General features: G+C 42.8%; 1 protein-coding gene and 1 pseudogene across 2 annotated transcripts in view; one reads left to right on the top strand and one right to left on the bottom strand.

Annotated features, from left to right (window-relative positions):
- Positions 1 to 9,842: 9,842 nt before the first annotated feature.
- Positions 9,843 to 11,090, top strand: LOC103593153 (annotated as a pseudogene).
- Positions 11,091 to 15,848: 4,758 nt separating this feature from the next.
- AZIN1 (antizyme inhibitor 1) overlaps positions 15,849 to 21,275 on the bottom strand; it is a 34,105-nt gene continuing 28,678 nt past the window's right edge. For both annotated transcript variants that reach the window (XM_008576090.1, XM_008576089.1), the window contains 3 exons: positions 19,822 to 19,937; positions 19,241 to 19,455; positions 15,849 to 19,007 (listed from right to left, as the gene is read on the bottom strand). In XM_008576090.1, coding sequence (XP_008574312.1) covers positions 18,896 to 19,007; positions 19,241 to 19,455; positions 19,822 to 19,937 — 443 coding nt within the window. In that variant the 3' untranslated portion in view covers positions 15,849 to 18,895. The remainder of the gene's footprint in view (positions 19,008 to 19,240; positions 19,456 to 19,821; positions 19,938 to 21,275) is intronic.

Raw genomic sequence — 21,275 nt, 5'->3', positions numbered from 1 at the left:
GGGGGGGGGGGGGGGGGGGGGGGGGGGGCTCGGGTCTCGTCAGCAGAGATGGGTGGTTAATTAAAGGTCATCATCCACCTGAAAAATAAAGCCAAAGTCAAAATGAGTCATGCTCGTTGCAGGATATTTTGAAATGTGGAGAAAAAGTCACTCAAATACCTAGGAAGAAGCGCTCTTAGAATGTCAGCCTCTGTCCTTCCAGTGCTGCGTGTCTGCAGACCTATGCATGTATGCATCCTTTATAGAATAAAAATACAATATTGTTAGCTTTGAACGCAGAGGCCTTATTTTGTTCACTGCTCTATCTTCAGTGCCTGCAACACCAGCTGGCAGCGTTCTGGGGGCTCAAAAGCCATTTGCTGTTTATACAAAAATGGGATCATCACATTTTTAGTATACTTAGATTTCCATTGGACCGGCCGGTGGCTCACTCGGGAGAGTGTGGTGCTGATAACACCAAGGCCACGGGTTCAGATCCTATATAGGGATGGCCGGTTCGCTCACTGGCTGAGCGTGGTGCTGACAACACCAAGCCAAGGGTTGAGATCCCCTTACCGGTCATCTTTAAAAAAAAAAAAAATTCCTTGTATGATTCCCTAACCTAGATGTGAGTATGTAAGAGATCTATGGTAAAATGGTCCACTAGCCCCTTTTACTAGAATCTGGGGGCCAGATGTGTTTGGAATTTAGAATTATTCAAAATAAACTCATTAAGTGGACCCCACCCGTGGATCTGGGACAGCACCCGTAGTCAAACACTGTGTATTCCTGCAGCAAACGTGTTACTATTCACACCAAGTAGGATAAATAAACACTGCAAACATATTCATGTCATTTCTGTCGGGTTTTGAGGCCAAATGAGTTTTCACCCAACTAAACTAAAGCCTTTGGGTTTCCAGAGTGTTTTGAATTTTGAATTGGAAGGGACAGTGTACCTGCACTGACCTCCAGACACACCCTAGGTTTGGTGACACAGGTGAGTCTCTGCTTGGAACTCGCTCTTTTCAGTTTGCCTCTCTTATAAACTCTTAGTGCACAGTTAGCTCCAGGCAATTGTGGGTGCAACTGGTTAGATGTGATTGAAGGGGCAGGATTTGGTTAGTCTAGACTTTTGGATGTGGTCATGCTTCCTTCTCTACTCCCGGCCTGCTACCTTAAACCAGTAGACTTGAGCACGGGGTGCTTGTCCCTTTTCATCCTGGATTCACTTCCAGGGCTACACTTGTTCCAGTGGATCCCACCTGGGGATTTTGAAGGAGAGCCACAGGCCTCCCTCAAAGCCCCTCCCTCACGCCCCAGGACACTACTGTGACCAAAAGGCCAGTAACTTCTCAAGGAGGGTACAGGAACCCAGATATTCAGTCAACTGCTAGCCACTAGTTGTGCTGTTACTATAGGCAGCCTCCTGGCTGGGCCTCTCTCCAAGTCCAGACTGAATGTCCAGTCTCCTACTGACATCTCCACTTGATTCCACGCCGAGCTCACCTCAAATGCAACAAGTCCGAGCCCACAAACCTCCCTCCAAAACCTGTCCTTTTCTGTTGTGCCCTATGTCAGTGATGGAGCCAATCATCTGTCTGGAAGCGCAGCCGTCTTCCAGCTCCTTCTCCTGCCTCCTCCCTTGTTTACCTCCTGAAACAGCGCTCCAAACCTGCCCTTCTCTGCCCCTCCACCACCACCATCCAGCCCCAACACAAGAGCTACCCAGGCTGTCCACTGCCGACTCTACCCTACTCCCTCCTTTCTCTACAATGAAGCTGGATGAAACCCTGTGAAACACAAACCTGATTATGTCACACACAACCCAAGGCCACCACGAGCAGCTGCCCATGTTCACAGCCTGCAGAATCGTTGGGCAGCTCTGAAATATACCTCACCCCTAGCTATAAACACTGTAACGTCTCCCCCATTTCACTTAAGATAAAAGTGGAAATCCATAAAAAGGCCTGCAGAGCCCTGCCTGGTCTGGCCCTGTCTTGCCTGATGTTTGTGTGACAACTCTCTCACTGGCCTTCTTTCTCAGACCCTTGAATTTCTATCCCATGGCCTTCGCACATGCTGTACCCCTTGCTTGGAACATTCTCCCTCCACCTCTTCACCCAGTTAACTCTTGCTCTTCCTTCACATTTCAGTGCCACTGTCGTTTCACCAGGACATCTTCCTGACAGGACCAAATGCTCCTCATGTGCTCTTTAGCACCTCGTGTAGCTCCTCTAAAGCTGTGACTCTTCTGTACTCTTACATGTACGTGTTGATTCGATCCATGCCTGTCTCCTTCAGGAAACTGCTGTGTCTTGGTTTGCCCACACGGTATTCCCAGCACTTGACATGGACTAGGTGCTCCGTAAATATGGGTTGGGTGAATGTGTGTATGAATGAATGATAAATATTCTAGATTGTTTGCTTGCCCCTGGGGTAATGTGTGGAGTTCTGGTCACCCCATTTCAGGAGGAACCCAGGAGAACCAGACTCACAGGAAAGAGGGGTGTTTGTGAGTTTGTCCATCCATCCAATGAAAAGAATCTGTGATGTGCCAGGCTCTAGGGACATGAAAAAGATGCAGCCTGTGTCCTTAAGAGCTGAAAAGGGCCAGCCCGTGGCTCACTTGGGAGAGCGCGGTGCTGACAACACCAAGTCAAGGGTTAAGATCCCCTTACCGGTCATCTTTTAAAAGAAAAAAAAAAAAAAAAAGATGACCGGTAAGGGGATCTTAACCCTTGACTTGGTGTTGTCAGCACCGCGCTCTCCCAAGTGAGCCACGGGCTGGCCCTTTTCAGCTCTTAAGGACACAGGCTGCATCTTTTTCATGTCCCTAGAGCCTGGCACATCACAGATTCTTTTCATTGGATGGATGGACAAACTCACAAACACCCCTCTTTCCTGTGAGTCTGGTTCTCCTGGGTTCCTCCTGAAATGGGGTGACCAGAACTCCACACATTACCCCAGGGGCAAGCAAACAATCTAGAATATTTATCATTCATTCATACACACATTCACCCAACCCATATTTACGGAGCACCTAGTCCATGTCAAGTGCTGGGAATACCGTGTGGGCAAACCAAGACACAGCAGTTTCCTGAAGGAGACAGGCATGGATCGAATCAACACGTACATGTAAGAGTACAGAAGAGTCACAGCTTTAGAGGAGCTACACGAGGTGCTAAAGAGCACATGAGGAGCATTTGGTCCTGTGTCAGCACCACGCCCACCCAGTGAGCAACCGGCCATCCCTATATGGGATCCGAACCCGTGGCCTTGGTGTTATCAGCACCGCACTCTCCCGAGTGAGCCACAGGCCAGCCCCCTTACCGGTCATTTTTAAAAAAATAAAATAAAAGAGTTTCTGAAAGATGGCAGTCTAGAAGGATCTAAAGTCAGGGTCTAAGTGGGGAGCAGGTGGCACACTCAGATCAGGCAATTGCAGGAGACTTTCATAGAGGGACAATTTACAAGGGTGTGGGGAGGGTGTAGGACAGCCAGGGGATGGTCCAGTTCCCGAGAGGCTAGAGGGGCAGGGCAAGAAGGAGGAGCCATTAACCAGACCCAGAGAGAGACCGAGAGTGTGCTCCAGACTTTGCTGAGAGATTCTGCCAGCCTCAGCCAGCTGGGGGCACCTGGACAGGGAGAGAGCCCAGGAATTTTCCCCAACCTCATTCTCTTCCCCCAGGCTCCTCCACTCCCCTTTGCTTGACCACAAAGCCAGAGGAAGGGGCACCCACGGAGGCAGCCAATACAGGTCGGCCTGTCCCTGCACAGCAGGCAGCCAGAAGCTATGCAGAACCGCGAATGGGAATGCTTGGCCTGGAAGACTGTGTAGGGACGTGATCACAGTCACAACTACCTGACCACAGGCTTGGTCGGGGCAGTGTTTGGGCTGGCAGAGAGGGTTCAGAAGCATATTTAGGGAGAGGGTAGGAGGGAGGGACGCAGACAGGGGTGTCATAGATTCAGTAAAGTTGAGGCCAAAACGCAAAATATTCTAATATCAAAGCTCAGGTAGGTTTAGGACTAAGAAAAGTAAGTGCCATCTCACCCAGCTTCTCAAAGTGGACGGCGACGCCGAGGGGTGATACCCGTCGGGAAAATTCACCGAAAACGTGGAGGGCAAACGTGGATCCACCGAAAACAGAGCAAGGCATCCAGGGAAGGTGGGGACAGAGAGGCAATGTCTCACCTTGGTGAACCCATGTCTTAGGTGTAAATCAGAAAGCTGTTTTGTGGAAAAAATAACCAAACACCCAAAACACCGTAAAACACCGAACTGTACGTTATGGAATACAGAGGCACTGAAGTCTTGGTCTCTGAGAATCCAGCCGACTGGCCGCCTTCGGGACTTTAACCTCTAACCCACAAAAACAGACCCGAGGACCTAGCACGGCCACAGAGGGAGGAAGCTGTCCCCCTGGGATGAAAAGGTCCCCGCTCCGAGCCTGAACCAATCGGCCGGAGCCCCCTTCTCGCCACCAACAGCCCCTACTCGCTCCCGCTTTGCACGGCACGCAAGGCCGCCCCGGCCGCCGCCGCCGACCCCGCGGAAAGCCCTCGCACCCTCACGGGGTGGCTCGGAAGGCTCGCCCGCTGCGGGGGCTCCTCTGAGGCATCGCGCGAAGGAACTTGCTGGGTGTGGCCCTGGGCGTGTCCCTGGTGGGCCTGCCGTCTCCGACGTCCATAGCCCATATGGACAAAGGCGTTCATAGCCCACCTGGAAAAGCCACGCCTGGAACTGAGCATTTAACAACCGCATCCCTTGAAGCCGAGGCCTTGTAGCCTCTGCTTATGTTGATTCACACCCAGAACACCCTCCCAAACCCGCTCTGCCGACTCACATTCTGCTCAGAGCTCCTGCAGTTGTCTTGGTAACTGGAAACCTGTACTTTTGGGGGGATTTGCAGTGGCAAAGGCTGTTGCTACTCGGGGTGGGCGTTTGGGAAGGGGAGGGAAAGTGAGGCAGGAATTCCCTCTTCCTCCTGGCTCCTCCCCACCTCCACACGCACTGTAGCGATGCAAAGGACAGGAAGGCGGGGGCACTTGTGACGTTCAGAAGCATGATAGCGGGCCGGCCTGTGGCTCACTCCGGAGAGTGCGGTGCTGATAACACCAAGGCCACAGGTTCGGATCCCATATAGGGATGGCCGGTTAGCTCACTGGGTGAGCGTGGTGCTGACAACACCAAGTCAAGGGTTAAGATCCCCTTACCGGTCATCTTCTTTAAAAAAAAGAAAGAAACGTGATAGAACAGAAAAGTTTAATGCTAGGTGAAATCAACTGTGTACACAGATTCACAATTTGCTCCAACGGCTCAGTCACTATGAACAAGGGTAATCCGCGAGCGCCATCTAGTGGCACGATGTGCCACTGCCACCCGAGCCCTGAGCTCTTTCTGAGCGGCACCGGGCGGCGTGACCAGTCCGCACTCTGCGCGCCAACAGGGAGGCGGGCCGGATGCATCATTCAGAAACAGCATTTAATTGCTCCGGTCGCTCTACTCTGTACTATAGAAAATAAGCCTCACCTGTATCCTATGGACGCTTTGAATTTTGTTAAAAGTTTTTGAAATTTGAATTAAATGTGTTTCCCTTTTAACCTTGACCCCCAGAACCCCAGCCAAAACTGGGGTCACCTTTAGCAGGACCTTAGGATGATTTCTTTGTATACTACCTTTACTCTGTTTTATCTAGTTTTTTCCCACTTTATTTTCATTTTCCTCATCTAGTTTCTATCTTACATGAAAGATATTTCAAATAATTTTTGGAAGAAGGTGAAGTCATCAGTAATTACACAGAGTCACAGTCTCCACTACCTTCCAAGACATCTTATTCAGGAGTCATCAGGAGTGAGAGGGTTCAGAGCCCCATAGAGATCCGGTAAGCAGGAACCTGGGAAACAATTATAATGGCTAATGTATATTAAACCATTACTGCATGCCGGGCACTTTTCTAAGCACTTTAAATGTATAAACTCATTTAATTCTTACCACAACTCCATTTTTATAGTTGAAATGAAACTCAGTTTGGGGGTAATTTGTTACACAGCAATAAATAATGAATACCCACCTTTTATGGAGGAGGTAACCAAGGCTTGGAGAGGTTAAATAACTCATCCAAGGTCACACAGCTAGTAAGTGGTAGAAATGGGATTAGGACACCCCAATCTATGTTCTTACCTACTAGGCTGTACTGGTGCCTCACGAGCTCCAAGTCAGGCCTAAGTCAGGACAAGCTGGGGGATTTGTGTGGCACAGAATAGCCTGCAGTTGTTTGGTATGTGAATGGGGTTGTGTGGATACTACAGTTGCTGACGTCTCCCCAGCCCAGCATCCCTGGATATGAGGGATGGGGGTGGGGGGTGGGCAGTCTCATCTAAAGTGTCTGACCACTTACTGGGCCAGGCCTTGTGATCAAGTGGAGGCAGGTGTCTCTCAGGCAGAATCTAGAACTCAGTTGGAAGGCTCTAGGAAGCCCACTGGAATGGAAGTGCCATGTGGCAGGGATTTGGGGCCATTTTGTTCACTGCTACCCAGTGCTAGAATAGCGCCTGTCACCTAAATATCAAAAACAATTTGTTTTACGAATAAATAATTAAATGAATGGATGAACAATATAGCTGAAATCTCTCTCAGGCTTTGCCATGCAGGGGTCAGGTAGCTGAGATGTGCCGAGGGTCTCACGGGATGCGCAGCAGGGCCTGAAAAGCCCAACCCCAACCCCATCCCAGCCAGGACCATGAAGGGAGATTTGAAAGCAGGTTAGTGACTTAATCTGACCAGTTGCAGAAGCTCATTCCACAGCCACAAGGATGGTGGCCTAAGGGGAGATCCTGATGGCAGAGAACAGTTGAAACCATTGAAATAGTCCAGGCAAGAGATGGGAGGGGTGGAGCTGGCAGGGCTCTAGAGCTGGGCGTAGTCTCTGCCTGCCCTGGGTGTTTGGGCGGGTATGATGTTGCAGATCTGGGTTGGGCAGCGTGGGTGGTCACAGGCTGAGGCCAGGAAAGACGAATGAGGTTCAGAGAAACAAGGGATGGGCTTCTGAGTTGCTGGTGGGGCTGAGTTATGGGAAGAGAGGTGAAAATGTCGAGAATAACAAAGGGTCATTCAGGTTGAAGAAGTCAGTTATTGGACAGGCTCTCATGCCTTCAGTTGCCCTCCTCTGAGCTGGGCAGGGAAGGCCTGAACCCTGGGGCTCACCTTGCCATAGAGGAGTGGCATCTAGAGGGTTGCAGAGTGGCCGTGTCCCTCTGGAAAGGCAACTTGGAATCCCCTATTTCCAGGCTCCCAAATCACTGTGCAGGTGTCCCTTAGGGATTGCCTGCAGGGTGAAGTGATCTAGAAGCCAGGAGGTCACCTTTTCTCCCTAGACTTTCTCCTCCACAGTCACAGTACACCTGTAATACCTGACGTTGTGTTCACTGCACTAGAAGAGGTGAAGGTGTAAAGTGACTGGAAGTGGCCGAGGTAAAGTGCTGGACAGTCAGTGTTAATAAAGAAGTCAGGCTTTTCCTGGTTTGTGGAGAGAGGAGAAAGGGGGTTGCGATGTTGGAATGAAAACAGACATTTCTAGAAGGCAGTGCCACAGACTATTAAGGCAGTAGTCTGCTGGAGAGCTATCAGGGGATTTTGTAAAATGGCCTTTTATACTTTTCTGTATTATTGGAATTTTGAAAATTTAAAAGAATTTTATAATAGGAAGAAACAAAGATCTCTTAACTTTGTAGGAAAAAAGGGAGATAAAATAAAGCAGGAAAGCAATGGGAACTTGAAAATACGATAAGAGAAAGGGAAGGGACAGAAGAAGGAAACAGCCACTGAGAAGGGACAGGAGCAGACAAGCAGGAGCCACGAAAGCAGATGGGTCAAGGGTCTAGAGTCAAGAATACTGCTCCTGTTCCAGATGACCACAAACGTGCTTGTTGTGGGTTGTGTCCTCACCAAAGTTCATGTGTTGAAATCCTAACTCCCAGTACCTCAGAATGTGACCTTATTTAGAAATAGGGTCATCGCAGTTAAGATTAGTTCGATTAGGGCCGGCCCGGTGGCGCACTGCTACAGTGCGCTGCTTGGGAGCGCAGTGGCGCTCCCACCGAGGGTTCGGATCCCACATACAGACCGGTTCCCGCTCACTGGCTGAGCGAGGTGCGGGAGCAACACCGAGGGTTGCGATCCCGTTGCCGGTCCCGGTCCAGTACGGGCATGACACTGAGGGTTGTGATCCGTTGCCGGTCACGAAAAAAGACAAAAAGGAAAAAAAAAAAAAGATTAGTTCGATTAAATGAGGTCATTAGGGTGAGACCTAATCCATTATAACCGGTATCCTTATAAAAAGGGAAAATTCAGAGACAGACTCCGACATATAGGAAAAGACCCATGTGACCATGAAGACAGCCATCTACAAGCCAAGCGGACAGACCTGGAGCAGATTCTTCCCTCACAGCCCTCAGAAGGAACCAATCCTGCCTTGATCTTAGACTTCTAGCTCCAAAGCTATGAGATAAATTTCTGTTGTTTAAAGCCCCCAGTTTGTGATACTTTGTTATGAAAGCCCTAGCAAACTAATACACGTCTCAGCAGGAACTGTGGATCACCTCTGTAGGGCCTATGTACCCATCCCCTTGCTACTGGGAATATCAGCTGCTGATGAAGACTCACAGTTGTAGCTCATAGCAGCCTTCTTTCTCCCCTGGGAATTGGCTCACAACATTTTCTGTCACTGAGGATTGCTGTCTGCCACAGGGAATTACTCGCCCAAGGTTGAGATAGGATGTGCTCAGTTTCCCTGAGCCTGGGTTTCAGGCCACTCCCCTGAGTGTCTAACCACTCCCCAAAGTCTCAGGCCCTTCCTCTGGGTCCTGAGTTACTATTGCATGTTGCACCAATTTTTAGCACCAACACAGGGAAATTGAGACATTAGGAGGCAAACTTGATCAAAGTCAGTGGTTGAGCATGCGCAGACTAAGGGTTACACAGGAGTTACATAACCGGAACTACCCCCTTAGTTAAACACTCTAGATAGCATGAACACGTTAGATAGCCAACTATAAAAGCTGGAAGCCAGGGCAAAACAAGGCTGCTGCTCACTCTCGAGTCAGCCCACACTTTGCCTGTGAAGTGTGTTTTCCTTGCTCTTTCTATTAAACTTGCTTTCACTTTCTACTCTGATTCTGCCCTTGAATTCTTTCCTGCCGCAGAGTCAAGAACCTGGTAGGCAACAGGTTTGAAAGGTCAGCGACTCAACCTCCCCAGACTCTCTCCTCTGGTAACAGTTATGACTCCTTGCAAGGGGTAGCCTGTGGCCAATGACCGACTAATACTGAGATAAAAAGTCCCAGTCCTCATGTGTCTATTTGGTTCAACTCTGAAGGGCCATTCCAGCTTCCGAACTCCCATATAAACCTTAAATGGTGCCAATAGTAGTTGCAGAACTGGAGAAAATGACCTAACTTGGGCAGTTAAACCACAATACTATAGAATCGGTTAATGATTATGTGGAGTTTATCACTTTTCAGATTTGTGAGTTTTTTTTAATTTGAAAATAACAGTGAAGAAAACTTAAAATACTAAAGATACAGATCTTCACAGAATGTTTTATGTCTGAGTTTTCTACCCAAAGAGAATTTCCTGCAGGAAAGTGGAAATTTGGTTGAGATCGGAGTGGAATACCATGGGGTCATGAGCAACAGACCAGATCCAGAGCCAGCCTGCCTGGGTTACAGTCCTAGCTCTGCCACTGCAAAATGAGGCCCTGAGTCTGTAACTCATAGGTTTGCTCTGAAGATTGAGTTCATTTAAAAGGACCCAAAGGGCTTTGTAGACACCAGACGCCACCCCAAGCCTCCTGCTGCCAGCCATGGTCAATCTCACCATGTTCTTTGACATTGCTGTCGACAGTGAGCCCTCGGGCCATGTTTCCTTTAAGCTGTTTGCAAAGTTCCAAAAACAGCAGAAAACTTTTGTGCTATTGATACCAGAGGAGAGGGTCTGTGGAGGTTAGAAAGCTGACCTCAACTCACCCTGTCCTCTACCAGATTCTTGACTCCACCACAGGAAAGATTTCAAGAGCAGAGTCGGAGTAGAAAGCAAAAACAGGTTAAATGTAAAGAATAAGAAACACACACTTTGCAGGCAAAGGGCGGCTGGGAATGAGCAACTGTCTGCTAAATGCAGGTTTAACACAAAAAGAAATACACACCTCACAGGCAAAGTGCAGGCTGGCTCCAGAGAGAATAAGCAGCAGCTCCACCTTCTTCCTGTATTCTACCTTTATAGTTCGCTCGTCTGTACATATTCATGCTATCTAATGAATAGTCAATTAAGGGCATAATTCCCAGTTATGTAACAAGTTATGTATGCTCAGTTGGTCTCTTTAGAGCACGCTTATTGGTCAAATTCCACCAAATACACTTAGGATATTCTACGTACTCTCAAGCACCTCCAGTGGGAGGTCATTTATAGGATAAACTCCTTCCTACTGAGCATGCTCAGCCACTGGAATTACATAAGTATGCTTCCTGCAGTCTCAATCTCCATGTGCTGGTGCCGAAAATAGGTGCAACAAGCAACAGTAGCATAAGACTCAGAGGAGGGGCTTGAGTCTTAGGGGAGTGGTTTGAGACCCAGGGGAACGGCCTGAAACCTGAACCCAGGGAAACTGAGCACCTCCTATCTCAACTCTGAGCACTGGAGAGGAAGATTTGGATATAAAGTCTCCTGCTTTCGCAGTTATTCCAGGGTTTATGGGCCAGGGTGGTGACTTCACGTGCCATAACAGCACTGGCAGCAAGTCCATCTATGGGGAGATATCTGATGATGAGAACTTCGTTCTGAAGTATATAAAGCCCTGGCATCTTATCCATGGCAAATGCTGGACCCATCCCAACAGTTCCCAGTTTTTCATCTGCACTCCAAGACTGAGTGATTAGATGGCAAGCATGTGGTCTTTGGCAAGGTGAAAGAAGGCATGAATATTGTCGAAGCCATGGAGCACTTTAGGTCCAGGAATGGCAAGATCAGGAAGAAGATCACCATTGTCAACTGTAGACAACTCTTAATAAATTTGGCTTCTTTTATCCTAACCACCAGACTATTCCTTCTGTAGCTCACATTAGCAGCCCCCTTCACCCCATCTATTCACAGTATCCTGTAATCTTTGTGCTCTTGCTGCAGTTCATTGGGTTTCATATTTTCCTTATTCCTCTTGCTGGACTGCAGAGTTAGGTTTATGATTATGAAATAAAAACTAAGTAACAAAAAAAAGGACTAAAAGGGTTAATAACCAAAGCCCTTAGAACAGTGATGTAAAGTGCAATGGCTGCATGATTTAGCTAAAATCTGCAGCCTCCTAGCTGGGCAATGGAACCGCCTTGCTGCTATTCCAATTATGGTAATGTTGGTCTTCTCATTAGTGCCACAGTACAGCACAGGGCTTTCAAAATAACTCAGGAAGTAGGAGGCTTCTTAACCTTTTAAAGAGGTCATCACCAGTTTTCTTATCACCCATCACCCATCCTGAGTCTAGGGCCCTAAGTTAAACAACATAAAAAGAAAATTGAAGTATCTAAAGATCTGAGTCATAGAGATAGGTGTTATACATATCAAGAAATGCCTATTATTTGATCCCCTGAGAGGTCTGACGTTGGTAATCTTGCCGCACCTACTAACTCACCCCTATAATCTCTTAACTTGTGCTGCTTTTCCTAAATGATCTCATCAAACACCCTGAACTTGATGATGTATAGAGACCTGAACCTCTCTCATTTTAGCTTGAGGTTATATACAGAAAGTGTCAACCTTGTAAAAGTTTCCACCTTGAAAGAATAAAGGCGTAGGAACAAAGTGGTTTCAAAGCAAGGATTTTACTGAACCCTTCATTACCAGCAACCCCACTCCCCTTAAGAAATTTACAGGCAACACTAAAGGCTGGAACCAATTTATCAGCGGTGTGACCCATTGTTACCTGGAAAACTCAATCCCCAATGCAACAGTACCGAGAGATGGGGCCTAATAAGTGGTGATTAGGTCGTGAAGTTTTTGCCCTCATGAATGAATTAATATCCTTATTGTGGGAATGGGTGTTATCTTGAGAGTGAGCTTGTTATAAAAGTGAGTTCCACCCACCTCCTGCCCTTCAGCTTCCAGCATGGGGTAATGCAGGAAGAAGGCTCTCAACAGATGTGCAGCCCTTGCCTTCCCAGCCTCCAGAGTTGTAAGAAACAAAATTCTTTTCTTTATAAATTACCTGGTTTGTGGCCTTCTTTCTACCATTTGACAATAACTCACAAGCTACAACCCTTCCACCTCCACAAACTTTGGGTCTTTTTCAAGGTCAGGTGTTACATTGATTGCAGTATTTGTGTACTTCTTAACTGTTTAACATGTGTAAAGCTGTACTGCCATTTTAAATTGGTTCCTATGTTTTCTAATGTTGCATTGACAAGGTTTGAGTGTGTGCCTGAACTCCATTTTTTCTATTGTGAAATCTGGCATAGTGTAATTATTTTTAGAAAAGCACGTCAAGTTACAGCAATACACAAAATGGGAGGGAGCAATAGCATCATCCCACTCGGGAAAGAAAGTACTATTTTCCTCCTCCATGTGAACTCATCTTCAGCTCTGCACTACGGCCTTCTCTGACCTCCTTTACATCAGTCCAAAATACTCTAAATGAAGTTTTTATATGGGACAGTATGAAGGTAACATTACCTACACCCATTCTTAATTTTATAACGATGTCTTTCTTTGGGGACCACTAAAGTTCTCCCTCTCCCATCAAGCTCTTTAAGTGCATTGTTTACATTCTTACCTCCAACTGAATCGTAGAGTTAGGAAAAGAGGAAACCAAACCTTGAAAATGCTCTTACATTATTTTATTTCTGTTGAGAATTTAACAGTAAGGGATATTTTACGAGGTTAGGTTTCAGTCATAAAGTAATTAAAGCTGAGGAGCACTAAAACAGAGAAAATGCCCTGAATGCATTAAGACTGATTTGCTGCAACATAAAAGCAGCACAGTATGTGTTTCAAAGATACTACATGTTGCAACTTAAAAGTACCCCCACTCACTAAGTTTAAAAAACAATTTTAGGTGAATGCAGAAATTAAAATTCTATTCTCACATATTAGCATGGTAAAGGATTGATGGTTAGGTGTATGTATCATCAATCCACAAAAGGCATAAAACTTCATATACTATTCCTGTAACCTTATGCAGAACTCTACTTTTTTGATATTCTGGATGCCAGAGGACTTTTAAAACTTCCCCCAAATTTAGTTCCAGGAGGCAGATGGAGACATTTTGAATGGTCTCATAAAATCTTAAAAAGCCCCTAAATCTGAGTTATGTTCATGCACGTGGTATATATCGAGTGGCACATTATTACTGGTGGATTGGAAATGCATACCTATTCTTGTTCCTTTTTGAACTAAATGGGAATTTGTAAGGACAAAACGCCCAAGAAATCAAGAGAAGAAAAATGGAAGGTGGAGAGTGGACAGATTAGTACATAATTTAGCAGCTTCAGGAAATGGAATTCCAAGACCCGTAATGGGGGGCGGGGCGGGGGAGGCCCAGGGGGCAGTGTCTTGGAAAAAAACCCCAGCAATTACTGACCTCTAGAGGTGGGGGCCAAATAAGGATTGGCCAAAAGTCTGTTTCAAGCACTCAAATCCTGGATTCTTTTTCCTACACTGCACAGCTCGGCAAGGGCCCTCTCTCATTTGGCATGACTGAGGTTTCATCCTCTAGAGAAGGTAAATGAGACTTTGGAATGGTAGACACATTTCTCTGGAATGGCAGGGGCGCCCTACTGCAGTGAAAGCAGCCCAACCCTCTTACCCTGCTGGGCATCTAGAATGCTGGCAGATAGCCCATCACCCTTAAGGCAGGTGATATGAAGAGAACTGACCCAGAATCAGCAAAGACCTCAAAATAATGACATAATAAATTCCCCAACTAATCCGCCAGGACAGGTTATTTTTTCAGTTGAGGTTATGAAACATTTGAGGAATGATCCTCATCATGAAAGATACAATTAAAAAGCAGAAGACAATCCAGTGCTGGGGGTGGGGGTGGGGGATGGGAAGGGGTGTCCAGGTTAGAAGGGAAACTTCCAAAAAACATTCTCAGAGGTAAGAGATATTGTTACAAATTATTTAGCTTGGAAGTTTAAAATTATATAAGTGAAAAACAGAAGGCTGGGAATACAGAGCTGAGAAAAAAAATTCCCAGAAAGTACAGCAATTTGGAAAACGGATGGGAGAAAAGTCAATGAAATCAAAAATTAAAATTTAGCCAAGTGTCCTCTCTCCTACCTATTGCTGCTAAAAAGTTGAGTAGTGACAAAGTTGTATGCACAGGTGCACACCAGGTGGTCTGTCACCATTATTGGTTTAATTAGACTTTGGGACTAAGTTTAATCCAAATAACATCCTACAAGTTTATTCCAAGATATTCTGCACTGTTACACAACCCTTTTTCTATTGCTGATGCACACTTTACCAGTTACAGAATTGCAAATACTTAACTTTTTAATTTCCCATAACTGATCCAGTGCTAATCCTCTGACTAGGCCATTAGCAAATGAAAAATCAACTACAAAGGGTTTTGACAGGCATAAGCAGTACTATGGTAGAACTAGGGTTTGAAAGACCATTTAACAATGGAATTGCTTTTGAAGCTGAAGTGAAATATACAGGTCAAGGGATTCAGGAGTAAGGATGGCTCTTCCCTGCTCCATTTAGTATGATATGCCATGACAACACAAATTGAGCATGTTGTGTAGATTAAGCCTTCTCCTAATCGACATATATAAAAAAACCTTAGTTTGACTAGTCCCAGTTTCCATTGTATAAGCCACAAATTTCTCAACTGTGTAACACTGAAGTCAGAGTGCCCTTTTAGCCTGGGGTGGTTTCAGTGTTCCTGATATCTACACTTGCTGGGTGAAGACATGCACTTAGAAAATAACATAGTATCCACTATCCATATTAAGCAAAGGAAAAACAATTCCTCAGTATGTTTAAGAGTAGGAACTGCAACTTTCAGTCAGAAAACTTTTCAGGTTAGTTTTAATTTATCCATATAGATCATCACACATTATCACAACTTCTTTATATTTAAAACACACCACACTTTATTTTTTTCTCCTGCCCCAAATTAGCAACACAGGAGCTAGGAAAAAACCCAATCCAAATAATCCTTGACTCAAATTTGACTCCAGTCCCAGCTGGAGGAAAAGGTTCCAGAAATCATACATGTATCTTTTGCTATCAAAATACAGCCATTCTTAAAGCTGGTAGCTAATGCTTTAAGTAGGTAGAGATAAGTGTCAAGCAAATATGAGTCAAGACTAGATTGTTTCTTATTCCCAGGCCAGGTTTATCCCCATTATGACAGTCTGCATACTGACTGACTTGCACCATACCTTTTTTTTTTTGCTTCAGGATGGAGAGAAATAATTCACAGGATTTATTTATAACTTGGATGCGGAAGACTAGAATTCTTTTGGTTTATTTTAATTGATTCCTGCTAGGCAGCTTAAGTGTGTCTACAATTATTGTGCTTTTAGGTAATACTGAGATTTACACTTTTTAAAAATCAACTAATTTAAGTAACAAGCAGCAAGCACAACCTTCCCCTAACCCCTACCCAAGGACAAAAGAGAATGGTTAAGAATATACTAAAGTCATCTTGACACCAAGTATTAACTACAGATGCCATTTGCATCCATATGCCAGGCACTGTAGCTAGGCACTTTTAAGACTAGTAATCTCCTTTAATACCCAATAATCTGTCAAAATTAGGTTCTATTATCTCCATTCTGCTATAGACAAGGAAACCAAGGCCCAGAGCAACTTGTCCAAAAGAATATAGATTTGATGTTTATTGAACTCTTACCGTGTGCCAGGAACTGTGCTAAGCACCTTACAACTGTTATATCCTTACAACCTTATGAAGTTGGTATTTCTAATACCACCATTTTCCATTTGGAAAAACTGAAGCACAGAAAGTTTAGGTGACTAGCCTATGTTCACGCAGGAAAGTAAGTGGCAGAGGCAGTATTTGAATCAGTTGGACTGGAATCAAAATCTACACCTTCAACTAACAGCCCCATACTACTGCATTGTCTAAATTACAAAGTGAATCTTTAAATTTATTGTTCCTTCTGGAAAAATACTGAATAAGAAAGGGTTTCCTATCAAGTCAGCCAGTTAACAAAAGTGTTCAAAAAACAAAAAGAGATGATTTTCATTTCAGCAGAGTTCAGAAGACTTAAAACACAAGTTAACAACTAAATATACTCTTAAAAACAAGGGAGAAAAAAGGGAATGAACAGAGTGAGGCTTTTCTAACATATTTGTATTGAATGGTATCAGGGTCCACATTTACTTGGAATAACATGTAGCTTAATTTATATAGATCTATTACTTCATTTAGTCCAAGTTTAAAATTGTTAAGAGGCTGCTGAATTAATGTGTCTAGAAAAGGTGGCCCTAGAAATATCTTAGTACTCACATATATGCTGACCTTTTATCAAAACCTTCATTGTACCATATAATTCCCAGCACCATTTTACCAGATTCAATTTACCCTGTAATAAATACGATTCTGAAAGAATGCTTGCAAGTTAATATGTGCAAAGTTAATACGTAAAATTTCACCCCTATTTCACGATAGAAGCCATAAAAGTAAAACATGAGGAGGAATAAAAACATTTTATCTGTGTATTCAGAATCACACACAAGTTACCTTACAGTTCAAGTTACTATATAGAAATCACTTGGGTTTTATATTTTCAGTTAAATTTTGAATTGAGAATACAGTATTGTAAAAAAATTGCTTTTACATTACTTCAGTACTTTTTTAGCATACCAAATTGAAATACATAGGTTCAAACTTCAGATTTATGGCAAACAGTCTTAAAATACAATACAGACATTTCTTAAAGTTACCATTATCATTCACATTTGCAACTGTGAGCTGTATCACACAGAACAGCTCCCCTATGGATATGGCAAAATTGATATGCCATGGAACTCAAGCCTGTACAGTCAAGTGAAGGACTCAAAGTTGTACCATCTTTAAAAAGGTTTGGCATTTCTGGACATCGCACAACATATAAAGAAGGTAAGGAACAATTCCTCCTCCTTATTATGATTTTTAAAAAGAAATTGCATGGTAGTTTGGAATTTTGCATAAAACCCCATATTATACCTTGAAAAAGTCCAAGGGCAATTAGATGACAATGGATTGGGGTCTTGTTTTTAATAGAATCCATGAAATTCAAATGGGCATTAATCAAATCAAAAAATATTAAGCACCTACTACTGGTTTAAGAGATTAAAATCTGAGATTCATGATCAATTTCTCTCCACCTTGAAATCAAGGTGTAAAAACCAGCTATTAAGTGCATTCCAAACTTCTCCTATGTAGTACAGGTAGAATTTTCTGTCCATTGGCACCAAAGTGAAGTCACATTTCCTCTTGGGAGACAGAAATTCCACATCTGAACATAGAGTAAGTTAGGAAAAAATGACCCCTGTTGTTTACTATTATTGTGATTCTGAGATCTACGATTACTAATATACTAGCAGTGAACAAAGCAAATTCCTGGCAACAACTGTCAGGTTAATGACATGAACTCCCTTCCCTAACACCATAAAATTTTAGTATGAAAAGCATTAAATGTAATTACTAAGATGAACAAGTGGGAAATAACAAGAAACTAAGGGAATAGTTCAAACTAACAAAAAAATCCTGAACTTGAAATCACTGCAATTGAGAAACTGAAGAAAAATGTGCTTCACCCCAACCCCTCCCCCAACTCTGAATTTAAATATTCCGTGCAAAAGAGCATCAAGGTTTCTGTATATAGATGTAGCCCTTCTTTAGGTTTTAGTGCTCTGCAGTTTTCTGCAATTTTACTGCCCTCCCCCCAAGTTTACTCAAAGTATTTAACAGAATCTTCTATTTCAGCCAAAAGACTTGTGATTCAAAGATTTACTAAGGTACTCTATGCATTCTATCTATACAGAAACACCTATTAATTATTACAATTGGTTTATGCATTAACATTTTTGGTGTTAAAAATCATGCTTACTGCACATCAATTCTCCATAATGAATCTCAACTTCACAATGACTTACCAAACACTTTACTTAAATTACTAATTAAATAACTGAAAAATGTACTGAGCCAAACTAAACTTAAATGGGCTACAAAAGAAAAAACAACCTTCAAAAACAGTTCATATACACATCTATTTCAAAACTACCTTTGCAAGTTAGCCCCTTTCCCAAAGTTTTAGCCTGAAAAAAAAAAAAAAAAACAGTAAAATCTACACAAAATTTTATTGCAATCATACAAGGGTTACATTAGGTCAAATACAACAAATACTATGATGCAATTTTACATTTATTAAACTACAGTTCAAAGCACAAATTTACACATTCTAAATACACTAAACGTATCTAATGAAGTCACACTAGTCTTCCACTGACATTTGATATATCTGGGTGAAAGACATTAACTTTACAAGACTTTTAAACACGAATCCTTAGTATAAAAACTGTGTACTTGTATGTAAACGGTTTAATGGGGAACCCAATTAATGGGCTTCCATCTCCACTAAGTCATCCATTTTGTTGCATATTTTATTTTAAACACTTAAGGGGTAGGACAAACTCGTAAGTTTAAATCTGGATACATTATCTAAATCTGCCATAACCCCCAATGAATTATAGATAAAAGCTGATTTTGTCTGGTCCCAAATAGCTATTACTAATAGTTTTTATTTCCAAAAGAGTTAACAGAATAAGATTGCTTGAATTTTTTTCCTCACACTGGAATGTAGACCAGACAAGTTTAACCTGCAACTTCAGATCTAAAGAAGCGTTAATGCCTGTTTAAGCTTCAGTGGAAAAGCTGTCTTCTTGGCTCAGCTGAATGCAAGAAGGCACAAAAAAGAAGTTCTTCATCATTGTGTCGGAAGTAATTCCAGCATCTTGCATCTCATACCTACATAAAAAGAAAAAATAAGCATAACTGAATTTAAGCCCAAAGACCACACACACAATGACATAACAAATAGACAACAAAACAGGACTAAAACTTAGTCTTCCAATAACCCTTAAAGGATTATCATTTTTTTATTAGTTGGAAGTTACGTATGTGTTATAGAATTCAAGTTATAAGCAAATCTGAAATATACCCTGAAGTATCACATCTGCTTTAAAATAAAATCACCTTACCAATCACTGAATGACATCATGTAATAAATAGCTGGCCTCTGAAAATCATTAAAAGCAGATGGTTCATGGAAAGAATCTGCTCCCATGTTATCAAAGATAAGCCAATCTCCCACATTCAGCTCAGGAAGAAGACAGCTTTCCACAATCTGATCAAGCTCATCACAGGATGGACCCCAAAGGCTGCTTGTAAATAGAGGCTCATCTTCCTTGTATTTCTGTAGAGAAGGAAAATTTTTTTAAAAATTAAGTTTTTACTCATGCAGGTAATGAATTTGTGGGTGAATAAGAAACATTTTTCACTATCTCAGATCTAATGTCCCCATGGCAGAAAGGCCTGGGAGAACCAGGGGCAGGGGTGCACCTTCTTAAGTTCCAGTGGTACCATTAACTCCATGTCAAGGCCGCAGACTACCATGCAATTTCTTTTTAAAGGAACTCAGAAAAACGCAAATACTCAAAAAAGGGCATTTTCCCCCATCCTAAAATATTTCTTTTAAAAATATGGAATGCATCTTTAGGAAACAACAGTTCAGTTTATAAACTGCCAAACAGGTTTTGAAATTATTTATAATAAAACTTGCCTTGTGAACCTCTGGAAGGGTATTTAAGTCCTCAGACAGTTTACTTGCAAAAGAACCATAAACACCATCATTCATGTAATACATGAAGGCTGGTTCATCACTTCCGGTTTTTTCTACTGAAATAAAACAGAAAAAGGGAAGATGAATTAATAGTAAAATGTCTAATATAGTTAGAATAAAAGGCATATCAAATAGACTGAGTTATATCTATAAAACTAATTAATGCCAATCTCACATTTCTCAAAACGTTTGAATTAACTAAAAAAGACTGATATATGAGTATACTGTATAAACATATCTTAAAACCATTAGCCTAAGAAAATTGAACACATACCCCACAAAGGAATTTAACCAGTGAGCACATAAAAAAAATACTTAAAGAGTACATCATCAGTAGTCACGTAAATGCAAATTAAAATTATGAGACACACCACCACACACCTACTGAGTAGATTAAACTTAAGGACTGACAATACCAAAAATCAGTGGTGGTGATAGGGAACAACCAGAACTTGCATGTATATACTGCAATGGGAAGGAAAATAGTAACAACCACTTTGAAATCTTTGAAAACACCCCTTCTGTGGCCCAGTAACTATTAGTCAGCACAATCAATACTCATTTTTTGGTTTTTAAAATAATGCTCTCCACAATATTAACCATGGCTCCTTGGAAAAACAACTGATTATAGAACTGAGGCACGGAAAGATAAAATGAGCCTGGAATATCTGGAAATTAAAAAAGGGCTCAGAGAATGATGGGGGGTATGTTGAAGGACCCAAATTTGGGACAATAAAATAATGAATTTAATATATAATCTACTGAATAAGTATCCGCAAGTCTAATCTAATATAAATAAACAAACAGGAGGGAAGAAAAAGCTATTCTTTTAAGTAAAGGCCACTAAGGTAGACTAAATAATGGAGTTAGAATTCATCAATATATGTTAAAACTAATGAAGTGAAAAGTCTGATAAGAAAAAACAGGTTATTTACACAGTTTCAAATTACTTTGCCACTTCACAATGGTGAAACCTGCCTGACACAACCTTAACTAAGTGATCAAAACTAGCATCAAAAAACAAAAACAAGGGCCAGGCCCGTGGCTCACTTGGGAGAGTGTGGTGCTGATAACACCAAGGCCATGGTTCAGATCCCATATAGGGATGTCTGGTTAGCTCACTTGGGAGAGCGTGGTACTGACACCACCAAGTCAAGGGTTAAGATCCCCTTACCGGTCATCTTTTAAAAAAACAAGAACAAAAACAAAAACAGAAAATCTAGCATCATCAATATTAGAACAGACCAATATCATGTATTTCCTAATATGATGCACTGAAAACAGTGTGTCTGCTGGATTTCCTGCCAAAATGCATAGCTTGAATCTAATCATGAAGAAGTATCAGACAAACTGAAAGAGGAACACCTACCTACAAAACTTCTACTCTTCAAAAA

Source organism: Galeopterus variegatus, unplaced genomic scaffold (genome assembly GCF_000696425.1).
Source record: "Galeopterus variegatus unplaced genomic scaffold, G_variegatus-3.0.2 Scaffold1285, whole genome shotgun sequence".
Lineage (NCBI taxonomy): Eukaryota > Metazoa > Chordata > Mammalia > Dermoptera > Cynocephalidae > Galeopterus > Galeopterus variegatus.
The sequence above is the reverse complement of the archived record's forward strand: the minus strand, read 5'-3'. Positions and strand labels throughout refer to the sequence as shown.